Here is a 15,509-nt window from a genome sequence, read left to right as displayed (position 1 = left end):
AGCATCCAGGAGCTTTCAATCAGGCTCAAGACAGAGAAGGAGATGGAGGTTCTCATCAAAGAAATGGGGGAGCAGGCCATGAAGCTCAAGGTCTGCATGGAGAAAGATGAGAAAGAGGCTGGAGGAAAAACATCCAGGAAGCCTTCCACAATGAAGAGATTGATAACCCTTCTGACCCCAAAAGAGAGGAAGAAGAAAAGGGAGAAGAAACAGGAGAAGATGGAGTCCCCCACAACAACTCCAACGTTTGACTTTTCCTGAATTACCTCAAGAAATTGAGCACATTAACACCTGTGCTCTCCAACACACACACACACACACACACACACACACGTACACACGCACAAACTTACCAACCCCCGTTTACAACCCACCATCCACCCACACACCCTAACACCCATTTTAAACCCGCCCTCCCCACACATACCCTAACTTCTATAAAATAAAATATCAATTAAAATAATGCTCTTCCTGTATTGTTTTATTCATGTAGAGAATTGCAGAGGATTTAAGACAGCTGGACAGAGACAGTGTTGTAGAGAAAATATAGGCTAGCTGCATTAGATCTATAGTTGTTTTAATGTTTTTGACGTTGTCAAACTCAAACATGGAAGTGGAGCTGCTACTCTACATTTCTCTCATCCTCTGAGAGAGCCAGAGCCGTGTAAACGACACTTACAGCTCAATAAGATCACCTTAAGAAGAATCACATTCTTGATTACCCCTTTACTTGATTACTTTTAGTGATTTTCTATTCTCTCTTTATTTAGTTGGCTATGTTATGTTTGTTCATCTCATTTTATTGACAGTGTATACTGTGATTTTGCTACACAGCATTGATATGACTACTAGTGTTCCACCTGAGTATTTAGATCTACTGTTCCAGTGAAATCGTACAGGAAAGCAAGGCCTCCAGAGGTTATCAATAAATTCAATATGTAACGCAATGATGAGCAGGCATAGACAGTATAATAGTGTTGCTGAATGACACTGAAGAAACTGAATTAGACTTATTACCCACATTTGAGCTCTATACATGCACATTTTTTAGTGTTATGGGGCCACACATTTCTTGTTTAGAGACAGCAAAACCCGCCGACCCTGGTACCTAAGTAATAAAAGTGAAACTACTCGCTTTGAAGAACGGTACCTTTCAGAGTGTTAAATTATTGATGCATTAACCTGTAAGAAGTATTTTAATATGTCTAACTGCTCCGTATACGGTTGGGGAGTTAAAACTCTAATAATGCAACAGATTTTATGAGCTTATTGTATGTTTTGCATGTAAAACCTTATTCTGCAAAGCAACTAGTAACTCCAGCCGTCAGATAAATGTAGTGGAGGAAAAAGTACAATATTTCCCTCTGAAATGTAGTGGAGTAAAAGTATAAAGTCTCACAAAATGGAAATACTCAAGTAAAGTGACAGTACCTCAAATTTGTACTTGAGGTACAGCACTTGAGTAAATGTACTCTCTGAAAGAGAAATGTACTTTAATTTATTTAAATGTGAGTTCAGAATCATAAATAAAAAGTGCCTTCTCAGAAAGTGTCCATGCCACTGAAAGACACACTCTTGCGTGTGTGTGTGTGTGTGCGTGTGTGTGTGTGTGTGTGTGTGTGTGTGTGTTTGTGTGTGACCTAATTCAGCCTAAATTAATATTCACTCCAACCCAGTTGGGGGGCTATATCAGCACACACTTATGTCCCCCAAACCCAGGTGGCTTCAGGTTGGTGCGGGCAGAAGAGGTGCCCCTTTTTAATTTTTTGCCCCTGCCCCTTAGAGAGTCTGTGCACACCACTGCACATAACATACAGTATATAACGCATAACACATGAAAACACATAACATAGAACGCAAAACATATTACAAAAAATTACTACATACACATACAACACCAAAAGCAACACTAAAAATTGTATAACATTGTTGACAAGACTGGTGGAGTGAGGTAGATTCACTGAATACTCATAGAAAAAAAACAACTAAAACAACTAGAATTTATCATATAACAGCATTCTGACACATTGTGCCCAGGATCTACCTCTAATGCATTTGGTTAGTTTCAGTTTAATCAATTGTTATTTGTGAGACATAAATTACATTTTATACTCAATCTACTGACGAGTGATTGAGAATGAATATTGCTGACTTCATTGCCCAAGCTCAAAGCCCCCACTGATAGTTGACTTCATCATAAGGCATCAGACATTTTTTTTTTTTTTTTAAACAAAACATTGTTACCATCCTCCCCTCACTTTTTCCTTCTTCTCATTTTACATAATCTCAGCCCCATCCTGCATCTAAATCATGTTTCTCTGTGGCTCTCTGTGTTTCTCTGATGTGTTGTCACCATCTTGTCTAAGCAGCTTTGTTAGAGTGAAGTCATTCAGGAGATGTTGATGGGAATGGACCTTCTTCCTGTTTTAGTTACCCTCTGATTGCTCTCCAATCTTAATCCCTCATCCGTGTGTCTAAACACCCCTCCTCATCTCCCCCCGTCCCATTCAAGGGGGAACTCCTATACATTCCGGCTTCAAGTCTTTATCACTATTCATATGGCAGCTGTGTAGGTTACATCAAAATAAATGTGCACCACAAAAACCATGGCTGGTACATACACTTGTAGCAATAAACAGTCACTCTGTGGTGTTGTTTTGTGTACAGTATCTTCAAAGCATCTCGTGGATTGCATTTTTGCTCTTCTATGCTCTGGCCTTAATGTCAGTCGGTGCTGCATCCATCTCAGGTCAGAGAGGGAGAGAGAGAGGGAGGGCAAGCGAGGGCCACTCTCATCAGCACTGTCATTCATCTCCTATGTTAGGACAGTTTTTGCCGTAGTACATAATTAGCGCTGATTGGAAACTTCAGTATATCACGGAGAGTAAGATCAGAAAGAAGATATCTCAGTGGTTTGGCGAAGTGGTTCTCAATCTTTTTCGGCTTGTTATCCCCAAAACAAAGGGATGTCTACTGCCGTCCGTCAGCGGTGTGCACACAACAGCATGCTGAAGCGGGAAAACAAGAGTTGATTTTTACTTTCTTTGTCGGGCGTTTTCGCTTGATTAATTATTGAAGGAACCCTACAGGCTGCAAATTGTCATTATTTGACAAAAGGAAAAAAAATCCCAAAGATCGTAAACAAGATAATATATTTATATATTTAAAAAATCTATTGTTTCCCAATTTCTGAAATGATCTCATGATCCCTTGGGCAGTTTAGAGGGTTAGAGTGATTAAAGAATCAGAACAGTTTGTTTAGAAAAGAGGAAGGATTCATTCATGTCTTTGCTGTTGTCACGTTCAGTGTAGTGAATCATTGTTTTATTTATCCTCTTGATTTCATGTTTGCAGACAATGACGAACATGACATTGGCCAAATCGCTTGGATATCTCTCCAACTTCAACATCTAAAGGAAGAAGAAAAACAACTTCTGAATCATTGATTTAGATCATGTCTGTTTTATGACTGCCGGATTGCTCAGCGGGAAGTCAACACTTATATTTTCCTCACAGCTGTTGTTGTTTGCTCGCAGACTTGGCTGACACTCTGCGTGTTTCATAGGACACTTCCGTGCTGTGTCTGCTTCCTGTGAGGCTTTGGAGCGCCAGTCACAGCGTTAGACGGCGGTTGTAGGCGCCATGCGGGGGTTGAGTGTGGTGGTAGGGGTAGACCCAGGCAGATGGAGCTGGGTTTTGGTCATAAGAGGGCTGTGTCAGAGCGATGATACGGCTCTCTCCCCCTGTCTTTTAATCCCCCCTCCCGCCAAACCAGCCAGCCAGCCAGCCAACCTCTGGTTCAGACAGTAATGAGAACCAAATGATCAGCAGAGAGAGAGAGCGGAGAGAGAGAGAGTGAGAGAAAGAGAGAGAGAAAATGTGAGAGAAAGAGACGGTGACAGGGAGAGAGAGAGAAAGGGAAAAAGAGTGAGAAAGAAAGAAAGAAGCAGGGAAGCAGAGAAAGAGAAAGAGGTTTTTTTTTGTTTCTGCGGTGGCTGTGGAAGAGGAGAGAGTGTTACGGGTTAGAGAGTGACAGCAGCAGCAGAGAGCAGAGATGGAGGGAGTGAGGTTGGCCTTGTGGCGAGGGGAGGGAAAATTAATAAAGTAAAAGATAGATGCTAAAAGGAGTCGAAAATAATCTTGGTGCAAATGTGAGATTAGTTTCTGTGTTCAGTGACACATTTAAACATCAGTTAAACTTTTTTTTTTTTTATCTTATCCAACAACCGTATGGCCCCTAATCTTGCTGCATCCTAATTCAACATTATTGTACATAGTAAAGCTTCGATCCAACCTCAATCAAACCACTGAACATATTCTGTACACTATATGCTGTGCCTTAATGAAAGTTATGAAAAAAACTACCAAACTACTGATCCTTTCAAAAACGTCTATGGCTATAGTAAATTTGCCTTGTTTGGTATGCTTTTGTTGGTCTGTCTGACTGGACCAGTCAGTTTTGCCTTTTTTTCCTCACATTTGTCTTTCTTCTGGTCATCTTTCTTTCTTTCTTTCTTTCTTTCTTTCTTTCTTTCTTTCTTTCTTTCTTTCTTTCTTTTTTCTTTCTTTCTTTGTCTGTTATATAAAATTGCTCTTGGTGAAGAGCCTCTAAGAAGTCCAGTCATGTTCCAAGTCCAAGCACAAGACGTTATGCATAGTGAACATTGTGCACTGAATCCATTACTCCATGTTCCCTTATCCCTTTGACATTGGCTTTCCGTCTGTACCTCAACAGCAAATAAGTAGATCAAAACAGTGCGAGTAATTTGGACACCCACTGCATGGTGAAATACATATATAGGTGTCGAGTGCTTCACTGGGTGATTGTGCGTACAGCAACACCTCAGCCTCAACACCACAGACCCCCGGGCTCTGTTTGTCTTTAAACATTTACTTTCAAAGGATTAATGCTCGCGGGCGCCAGGTCCTCGCGCCGAGACAAAAAGGCGACACCAGGAATTCAAACACAGAAGTTCAAACACAGATCTTTGTACCTTTGACAGATTTCTAAGACCTCCGTATTTATGTTTTAGTTTGTGGCCTCTCGCATGCTATCGTGATGAGAGCTGATAACTGCGTAAGTCCTGGCATACGGTACATGACATTTTGTGCGAGGCGTGCGGGGAGAAATCTGCCCTCGTTACATCTCATGCCACCCTCAGCCCCAACACAAAGCAGGAAACTAACTTCTACGACATTTGAAAAGATGTCGTAGACAAAACCACAGTTTCTGAAAGTTGTTTGTTTGAGCCCAGGAAGGATGTTATAATGTGGAGCGGAGGCCCAAAGCAATTACAGTTTATTGTGCTGGTTTGATCTCTTTTATAGGCTAGTCTATGCAGGTGTGATGTTCATTTCATGACTTGTTAACATTAACCACCTTGTCTTCTCCTTCGTTCCCTAGCCATCCTAAATATGGACAACACTGTTGTTGATCTGGAGACTCTACAAGCCCTTTATGAGAATGTGAGTATAACAACATATAGCAGCTTATTTACGGAGCCATTGCTTTATAGATAAAACGCCTTCATAAACTTTCCAAAATTAGACCATGAAGGATGGATGATCAAGGGTCATGTGGACAGTAAAGTTTCAGTAAACTCAGAAGACCAGAGAAATGATAATATCTCAAAATTAAATCAGTTTGTGCAAATTCTTGCCAGTGCCGGATCATGTAAATAAATAGACACTGTTAAGCAACAAGGCCAGTATAATAATGTGCAGTATCAGCAGTGACAGGCTAAGCTGATCTTGACTGTAGCTTTTGGTCTGAGCCAACATTACAGCCTTTTTTTCTATGTGGTTTGTAGTAAAACTATTATTTTGGCACTGTTTGCTTGTGACAAATAGTATGATTTATGGTTACACATTTCATGCCATATATGAATAACAGGCAATCATTTTATTATAGAATGAAACCTAAGTAGAGTCAACAAGCCATGATATCAACAAAATGGCAAAAAATCACTCAACGGCAGTTACTTTTATTTTACTTGGCGCTTTACTGACTATAAACCGCACAAAACCAATTCCCATCCATCAAAAAAATACCTTTCCAACACCATCAAAAGGTAAACCTTTGTATACATTCTGGAGGGAAAAAAATCCAGTTATTAATTAAAGGAAATGAAGCTGTTTCTATAATATGTAGCTACATGGTTTTCACAGTGTGAATGTCAGTCACAGATGCCAGTACACTGTGAACATGCCTCGCTATCTGGAGTTCATATTCCATGTTCCACTTGAAAGGGTGAGCTAAAGGAAGTGTGCATTAGATACCAAAACAAACAGGCGAACCACAAACCCTACTGGTATGTGTGCTGTTTGGCGACAGAGCCGGTCCTGTGTAGGTCTGTCTGCTGCCTGGAAGGGGACCCACGCTTTCACATAGTAAACACGTATTCTTCACACTGGATCTGATTGACTCCACTGCTGTAATGCCTCTGTGCAGAGGAACGAGAGCTAAGAAACCCCCTGCGTTTGTGGCACGGCTCTTCTTAAAAGTGCTGGTGCGGTTTAAAAAAACAGTATCTGGATATCATGTTAACGTTACACTGAGCTTTGCCAAGTGAAATGACCACATTGTACTGTATAACATTAGCATGAAATGAATTACGGAGCTGTCATCACTACTTCACAATATGACTCCATTTTGGCTATGAAGGGCTCCCTGTATACAGTAAATACATATTCATCAACCTTCACTGATAGAAAATCTCTCCCGCCCAGTGGAAATACTTCAAGTCCCATACAAAGTTACGTCAATAAATAATGGAACATGAAAAGGGGCATGTTTTCCCCATTTCAACTGTGATACAGTTTTAAGATGCTGTGAAATTCCTATGAATTGCTTTTTGGCATAGCTACACAGGAGAGGCCTGGACCTTTGGCTGCCAGAGGCGTATTAATAATGTTGATCATGGGAATGAGACTGAGGCTTGAGACAAGCTGTAGTTATGAACCAATGTGTCATAACTGAGGATCAAAAGGCTTCTAACCTCTCCACTCACCCCGAGACTACAAGCCTCCCCCTCTCTCACTCTCTCTCACTCTCTCTCTCTCTCTCTCTCTCTCTTCCTCTCTCTCTCCCTCTCCCCCTCATAGCCTCAGGCTATGTTATTGAGTCGAGGAGCCAAATTGTTTCTCTTTTGTATTGCGAGACTCCATCCTGTCTGTGGGTCTCCAGCCCCCTAAACCACAGTTGGCAGCACAGCCAGCCTGTCTTTAGGAATGAGAGGGGCTTCTAATGGTTACACCCTCACTCACTGTGCTAGAAGCTAGATCACACACTACTCTCCCTCACTCCATTTTTCTCTCTTTCTCTCTGTCTTCCTCTCTCTCACACACACAAACATGCTCACAAACAAACATGCAGCCACACACAAATGTTCGCACATGCACACTGACGCACACACACACACACCCACGCACAAATACATACACACATACACACACGCGCTCAGGGAGAGACAGAGTCGCTCAGTCTATGAGCTGCGGATTATAACCACTCCTGGTCTTTGAACAATAAGCCACAGCCAGTAAAGGGGTCACAGTGATAGTGGGATACTGCTCCCTCCCCTTTAATATCACAAGCCATAATCTGGGTCCAGACTTCAGGCTGTCTGAAGTTCAGACTCCCTTTAGCTGACAGTAGCAAAATGTCATGGAGGTCAGATAGCCCCTCCTAAGAACTGCTGCCCTATAAATGGTCACCTCATGCTATTTTTTTTTCACAGCAAGGCCTTGTGAGGCTTGCCAAGGCCAGGTCAAAATGTTTATGACTGTACACTTTTTTCCTTTGGAGACTATGCTGTTGGCAGCACAATGTGAAAAGAATCACAGAAATGTTGTTTCAGTGAAAATTGAGTGACATAAATAATGATTAAGGCCTGGCTGGCTCTGTTTAGCCCTGTACTAGAAACCTGGCTAATGAATACCACTTGGCCTACTGGTAGAATTCTGGCATCACAAATATCATCCTACTTTCCTTTGCATTTCATAATCCACATGGGAGTGTATTTCTCATGCCAACACGCAGTGCAACATGCCCCTACAATTCAAAGATCACACGCTAATGCCTACTTGTCCCCAATTACACCGCACACTGCTGGGCTCTACTGCTGCCCTTTGAAAAGGATCTGCTTTGTGTTAAATATATTTACACTTGAAAACATCTCTGGAGAAGGCGAAGCAGAGCTTGCCCTCGTCGACAGAAGGCAGCGGTGTGTAGAATACTAATCGGCCCCTCGATGCGTTTGATGCTGGTGTTTGATGTTTTTCAAGGATCCATGCTGAGGCCAAACCCCAGAGTAAGAGAGAGAGAGAGAGAGAGAGAGAGAGAGAGAGGGAGAAGCTTCTCTCTTAGACTTGCGGACTTCAGGGTCTATGGACTCTGGAGGGAGAGAGTTTACATTCTCTTCCTCAGGATGGTTTTATTGTTTTGCCAGCCTGCGTCAGACGCATTAACATCCATTGTCTTTGTCTCTTGTGAAACGAAGGGGCATTTCTGGCCTGCCTTTCTTTTAAACCACCTTGTATAAAACTGTGGTCCAGAGCCTAACAGCAGGATAATAGTCAGGAATGTAGTCTGGTTTAAGGGCTATATTGTATAATACTTTGGTCTTCCACTCCGTAGCGTTTACGCAACTTATATATGCTGGATGGCATAAAGTTGAGTTAAAGGAAAACATCACACAGATTGAGAATTCATATATGTTAGTCCGTATGGTTTGTGGTCAATATCTGTGGATATGAACAACTAGAGACTGAAACCTATGATGTCAGCAAGATGCAACTCATTTCCATTGTCTATTTGCACAACAGACACTGGGATAATGGAAACGATTTTGTGGATCCTCATGATCTTTGTTTGATTTTTTTATACCCAACTGAGATGTATTCAATAATAAATATATATTCTCTGATTTCTGGCTTTGGGAGACAAAAATACTGCCTGAACAGTCCTAAACCTCTGAAACCATAAGAATAACATATCAATTCTTAGATTTAATGCTGTTTAATTTTGGCATCCATAGCCCAATGTTGAAAATGCTTCTTTCAAGTTGCATTGAGCAATTTCCCTGATGAAATGTATGCACATGCTGTGTGTTTGGTCAGCCAATGTCATACTGAGATTCTCCAGTCCTGACTTGAGTTTAAAAACTTATGTCAGTTGTGAGGGTCTGAGGCTTTGTTATTCATGACATTCATTTTTAGGGTACACCTTGGGCGCTTTTGGGTTGCACCCTACTGTATGAATTTTCTACTTATTAATCTTCATGCTGTTTTTCCATTAACAGAGAGCTCAAGACGATGAGATGAGTAAGATTGAAAAGCACATTAAATCAGCCAACGGCAAGGGAGATGCCAAGCCATTGGACAAGCCTGAACAGTAAGAGCAAACTAAACCCACTGAACCAAATTCACCACATGAAAACTGTCTAATTTTGTGGGGTATTGAGTTGAAAAATAAAAAATAAACAGATGTGTTGCGGTGCTTGGTCTTGTCGTCTCCTCTTCCCTTCATCAGGTTTCTCTTCCAGTTGTCACAAATTCCCAACTTCTCTGAGCGGGTGTTCTGCATCCTGTTTCAGTCGACTTTCCATGAATGTATCTCCTCCGTCCTCCGCAAAGTAGAAATCCTTCAGAGAGTGTGCAAGGTGAGCCACCGGCCTTTTTTTAGTCACGTTTCGCCCTCATCTCTTCTTCTCATCTGCCTCGACTCTGTCTCTCACTTGCGCATGTCTGTGTGTGTGTGTGTGTGTGTGTGTGTCTGCTCTGCGGGTCTGTCTGTGTGCACCAGACACTCCAGAGTGGAAAGTGTGTGATGCAGGTGCTGGGCCTGGTGCTGGCCTTTGGTAACTTCATGAATGGAGGGAATCGGTCTCGAGGGCAGGCCGACGGCTTCACCTTGGACATTCTGCCAAAACTCAAGGACGTTAAGAGCAGTGTGAGTACAGACTAAGAACAAACATCACCACTCACACTGCAACAGCAGCCACTCAAACCCAATGTTATTCACACGCCATTCAACGGCAGCCTTTCTGTATAAGTGAATCCTTCAGGCAAAGAACCATACAAATTTGTTTTAATCTGTGAATTTAGTGATGTTTACTGAATCAATTATCTTAATCATGCTTGCAAACTTCATTACCTTAAGACTGGAAGTTTAGGTGTTAGGTGTTAGGAAGTAAGAGGCTGTGTTCTTGCTGGTGATTTAGACCTTTCACACTCCAAATGATTTGTGTGTGTGAGCTGTTTGTTAGCAAAAAAGCTTCAAAACAGACTCATATGGTTCCTTGTAGGGAAGCATCAATTTGTATTGTCAAACAATCTCATTGGATTGGGCACAAGCCCGTATGATTTACATGCACACTCACAAGCACCCTTCCATTCATTCATCCACACTGAATACCTGATAATGATGAGTGTTGTGGAGAGACTATGGTTTAGTCTAGAAGTGAGAGTCTAGTGGTTCGGGGGGACCTTCACTCCTGCGAAACATGAAGACCATCGCTTTGCAAATTTAGAGAACAGGCCATTCTGTTTACTGTTCTTATTCAATATCACAAATGGGCTCAGTGTGCCCTTGGCACTGCCATATAAGGACACAGTGGTTTGTATTTTTGTGGTGGTGGTTGGAAGGGTAAGGTATCCATAAAGAACATCAAACTTTCCACCAACTCTGAGTTATGACAGCCAGCCCAGCACAGTTGTGTTTGTTGTATTACTCTTCCAGTGCCATGATTTATCCCCAACTTCTAAGACCGCTGTCTTTATACTTGTTTGCCCCACACAAATTAAAACGTCCTGCTCCAAAATGATTAGATTAATAAATAAAGGGATTTTGGTTTATTTATTTGGATCTTTTTCTTTCTTTCAGGATAACTCCCAGAGTCTTTTGTCCTACATTGTTGCTTACTATCTAAGGCACTTTGATGAGGTATGTTTTGGTTCCTGTTTATTTGAATCACTTTTCTGTTTTACTCTGATTTGCTCAGAAATCCTTCCAGACCCCTCTTTTCATCTCCTCTCTTGCCAGAGGATACCATGGCTTATCCTTTATCAAATTATTTATTTTCCCTTTCCTCATTTACGGCAGAAACAAATCTCTCTCTCCTTCTCTGGCTCTCTCTTCTCCTTCTTTCTAATTCTTTCTCCGTCTTTCACTCTCACTCTCCCTCTCCCCCTCTCGCTCTGCTTTGGTCTGGGTTCATTCAAACCTGCAGTCTGTTCACTGGCACAGCATCCAAAGGAGCGCTAGTGTAAATAATTAGGTTCGCCAGATGAGATGAACTCAGTGGAGAGTGGCTTGCCAAAGTCAACCTGCATGACATGGCTCTAGCACTCCTAATGGCTTTGCAGTAACACTGATGGACAGGATGGATGTGTACTTTGATTAGCGTGGCTTCTCACTCGTTGATAGTCATTATCTAGATTCAGCCTTATCTTTTTGGGGATGTTTGGACTGCCGATAAGTAGACCTCAGAAGACATCCATTTCAATCCTACCTGCTGTGTATATACTGGAGAGGCCCCCTCCCATTTGAGCATGATTGACTTTGACATTGTTGCTGTGTGTGCGTGTGTGTGGGTGCGTGCACACTTGTGTTTGTGTGCACGCGTGCGTGTGTTGTGCTCTACCAGGATGCCGGCAGAGAGACCTGTGTCTACCCTCTCCCTGAGCCCCAGGACCTTTTCCAGGCCTCCCAGATGAAGTTTGAGGACTTTCAGAGAGACCTCCGTAAGCTGAGGAAAGACCTCAACGGTACGGCCGCCAACCACCTTCCCACAAATGTTTTCCTTCTCTTTGAGCACATCCAAAACCTTTAAACTGCATATTTACAACAAGCTTACCAGGTAGTAAACTTGAATCGATGCTGGTTATGGCAGGTGTCATATCATGTTTACGAGACCCTCACATGGAGATTTATGAAGCCATAAATTATGCATTAATCCACCCACATATCTCCTACCACAACGGAAAGAATCTCCTAAACGTGACCAGCTATGGTCATGTTTGAATCGCAGGAGCGGGTCAACAGAGAGATAGCATCTGTTTGTCGTACAGACGACCTAACCAGAAGCAGATGTGAGTTGTCAGACATAGACTCCTGTTGGACCCGGCATGCCTTTACTGTCCTCATGAAGCAGAGATCAAAATATAGAGGGGGCAAGGTCAGGGAACTTCACTACCTGTGTACCCAATCCAAGGTCCATCAGCTATTCACTGAACTGGAAGAGGCTCTCTTAAAGCTCTGCTGAATCACATCACTGACCCTGGAAACCACAAACCTCTGAAAGGTGATTATGAGAGAGTTTTAAAGAGAACTCCAGAAAATGCCAACAAGTCTCTCTGCATATGTTATGTGTGATCACTTTGCCCAGTAGGGTCATAAAAATGATTCACTGATGGACTGATTTACTTAACTAACTGATTATTTAATTCATCCATTCATCCAATCAATTGATTCATTGACAGATGGGTTAATTTATTTCATAACATATTATGATTATTATGCCCCTTGTACCAACCAGCTTCTATGTTATGAACCTATTGTCACTATCAGGTGAAAACTTTGTATCACCAAAATATAAACTTTTCAGGAACTAAGAATAACAGCCTTGTTTTTAGCTTGACCACCATGCATTTTTTTTAATTTATCCAATGGGATTTTGAAAGGGTTTCATAAGCCCAAGGATCAAAGAATTATCTAAACCCATAGAGAACCATGTAATCCTTCAAGTGAAGTTAAAACACCAAAATTGGAGTTACAAGGTGTTCACATGACAACAGCAATATGTTAAGATTAAGCAAGGTGCTGCATTTTGGCTAAGTAAACATATAAAAGACTGGTTGGGAGTTTTTTGTAAAGTCACTGCCTGTATATCATAACGACAAAGGGCTCAGAACAAGTGTGGAAATCAGATTATGCTCAGAGAAACCAAGCTGATTGGTTGAGTCAAAAAAAATAAATAAATCAGTGCAGCCTAATGAACGAGGCAATGGGGAAATACTTATTTTCATTACTCAGTCTTAACTCACTCAGCACTTATAACACTTTCCAAGGATTCAAGGGCCTGCAGGTGGTAAAAAGCTAATGTGTGTTCCGGTGCATGCGTGACCGTGTATACACAATGCAGAGTGTGCACACGTGTGAGTGTGTGCGTGTGTGCTTGCAACTCGATCAACAATAATTCCCAAAACTTGGTCTGTTCTCTATCACGTTTTATGCATCTGTGCTGCTAAACCAATCAGGTCTCTGATCCATGTTGTCTCGCCAAATATTGTTTTTCCTCTACTACAATCAATCTTTTGGCTGCTCATTATTTGCAATTCATAAAGATGGAGTTGCTCACAGGGGAAATGGACTTGCGTCTGCTTTGCCGTCAATGGCAGTGCCACATGATGGTCCTGCATAAATGCATCATCACATGCTCTACCTGCAGAGCTCTTCGTTAGCTAGCAGAGCGAGCTGAGCGCTCTAACAGACGTGGCTTCGATGACAGTTCCCCGAGGGGGGTTCCGATAGGTAGGCGGCTCAGAAATGTGCTTGGCCGGCCCGAAGGACATCAGCGAGCAGCACAGTGGAGCTAGCTCGCTCTGTACCTTCAGAGGAGGCACCATATGGTCTACGAATTACCATTTGCCCGGTCCCCACCTCCCCATTCCCCATTCCCCATTCCCTTAGCCCCTCATGGCCCCTCCGCCTCCAAGGCCTTGAGCGTAAGAGTTGTGGAGCCATCACAGTTCCAGATAGAGCGTGACTCCGGGGTTCTCCGGGGATCAGAGCACGGGCCGGCATAGTTCCTCGGGGTGTCTTATTGGTCATTATGGGTCATTAAGGCTTTGCTGACGAACACTTGTTCAGCAGAAATCTATCATGTTAACCCATACCAGAATGAAATATACTGTAGTTTATAGTATGGATTTTTGCTGATTCTGAAAGTGTGAACTCTAGTTGAAACATTTTGAGGATCGGAACAGAAAAAATTGAATAAATGAAAAATACGTAATTAAATTGCAACAAAGCTGCTGGATGAGACACTAATGCTGTTGCACTGTAAAATTTTCTTCTCCAATCTCATTATCATCCCTTGTTCTTCCAGCATGCTCGGCTGAGACAGAGAAAGTGTGTAAGGTCTCCTCCGAAGAGAACCTGCAACCCTTCAAGGAGAAGATGGATGAGTTTCTGTGTCAAGGTGAGTCCATTTTCAGAATCAATTGAACTTGATGACTATTGACATAATTAATGAGACTTTCACTGGTCTCATTAAATATGATGAGACCGATTAAGGTCAGACCCTTTGGATCACTGGAGGATCATAGACTCATGTGGCCTCGTCTTGTGTGACTATTACCAAGAGACTAGAGATTAAAACTGACATGCAAACCATTCCTCCCACCTCGTTCAACAAGTAGTCTATAGTGATATACACTAAGCTGAAAATTCCTCTATGGTGTGAGAGCATCTGAAATGGGTCATTGATCAACACGCTATAAGTCTTCGAAGAGGTCCACTGCAGATGCATTTCCAAATCTGTGTCACGCTGTTTTGCTGGTTGATATACACAAGAGTACACTCAGTGTCGTTTCCATAGGGATTTCTGTTTATCTCAGGGTGTATTGAATAACTCACAGCTATTGTTTCAGCTATGTCTATCTGCTCTGATGGATTATGACTGCACTTGGTAGCTGGGTCTTTTATCTTGATCTCTACCTTATAAAACAAACTGTATCTTGCTCTGCCTCAAAGGAGGATTCAGGATGGCCGAACATGAACCCATCGTGCAGCTTGTTAAACTGACTGCTGAGGACAGAACTGAGTGCTCGAGAGGCTGGAATAAATGCTGTGCTAATGTGGTAAAACTTTGACTCATCAGGCACATGAACTCCTTCTCTTAGCACTGTAGATTCTGTTACATACTTCTGTCACATATCTTCCTCTATAACTATTTGTCCTTGTTCCTGTAGTTCAAAATACTTTTGTTGCTGCCTCAGTTTGCTGTCCTAATATCCTCCAAGGGTTCCCTTTTTTTTTCCATCAGGGAAATGACAGAGAGGAATGGAAGCACCCCCTTGCCTCTGTCGTTCACCCTCTCTTTCTTTCCATCACTCCTTCCCTCATATCAGGAAAGCAAATAAACACTTCACAGTGAGGTGTTTAGTAAGAGGGCTGTTAAAACAAGGATGATGTATTATCGGTGGAACCAGGGGTGGATGATGAATCTACCTACAGAGTGCTTCCTCTGCCATATGCCATAGTTGTTTTCACTCCACCTTGTTATTGGTTATTGTCCTTCATCCCAGATCACTTCAGCAGACACCATTAGGCCAGGCTAAAGACAGCATTTCTGTGGTATTTTAATCCCTAGCTGCTAATTCTTAAGTAGGCTACCAGTCATTTAAATTGTAACATTTTCACCATACTACATCATTCACTGAAAAAGGCCTTCATGATGAAATGTATCATTTTATTCCACATACATTGGTATGGCCTGCAAAGTCCG

The 15,509-nt window shown here is 42.1% G+C and overlaps 1 protein-coding gene across 1 annotated transcript in view; it reads left to right on the top strand.

Moving 5' to 3' along the window:
• The window catches only part of fmn2a (formin 2a), a 43,362-nt gene that overhangs the window by 21,992 nt on the left and 5,861 nt on the right, over nt 1-15,509 (top strand). The window contains exons 7-13 of the mRNA XM_071909997.2: nt 5,405-5,466; nt 9,300-9,391; nt 9,530-9,659; nt 9,803-9,949; nt 10,883-10,942; nt 11,646-11,766; nt 14,109-14,201. Coding sequence (XP_071766098.2) covers nt 5,405-5,466; nt 9,300-9,391; nt 9,530-9,659; nt 9,803-9,949; nt 10,883-10,942; nt 11,646-11,766; nt 14,109-14,201 — 705 coding nt within the window. The remainder of the gene's footprint in view (nt 1-5,404; nt 5,467-9,299; nt 9,392-9,529; nt 9,660-9,802; nt 9,950-10,882; nt 10,943-11,645; nt 11,767-14,108; nt 14,202-15,509) is intronic.

Source organism: Centroberyx gerrardi, chromosome 15 (genome assembly GCF_048128805.1).
Source record: "Centroberyx gerrardi isolate f3 chromosome 15, fCenGer3.hap1.cur.20231027, whole genome shotgun sequence".
Classification (NCBI taxonomy): Eukaryota; Metazoa; Chordata; class Actinopteri; order Beryciformes; family Berycidae; genus Centroberyx; species Centroberyx gerrardi.
This window is presented reverse-complemented; position numbering and strand designations above follow the sequence as displayed.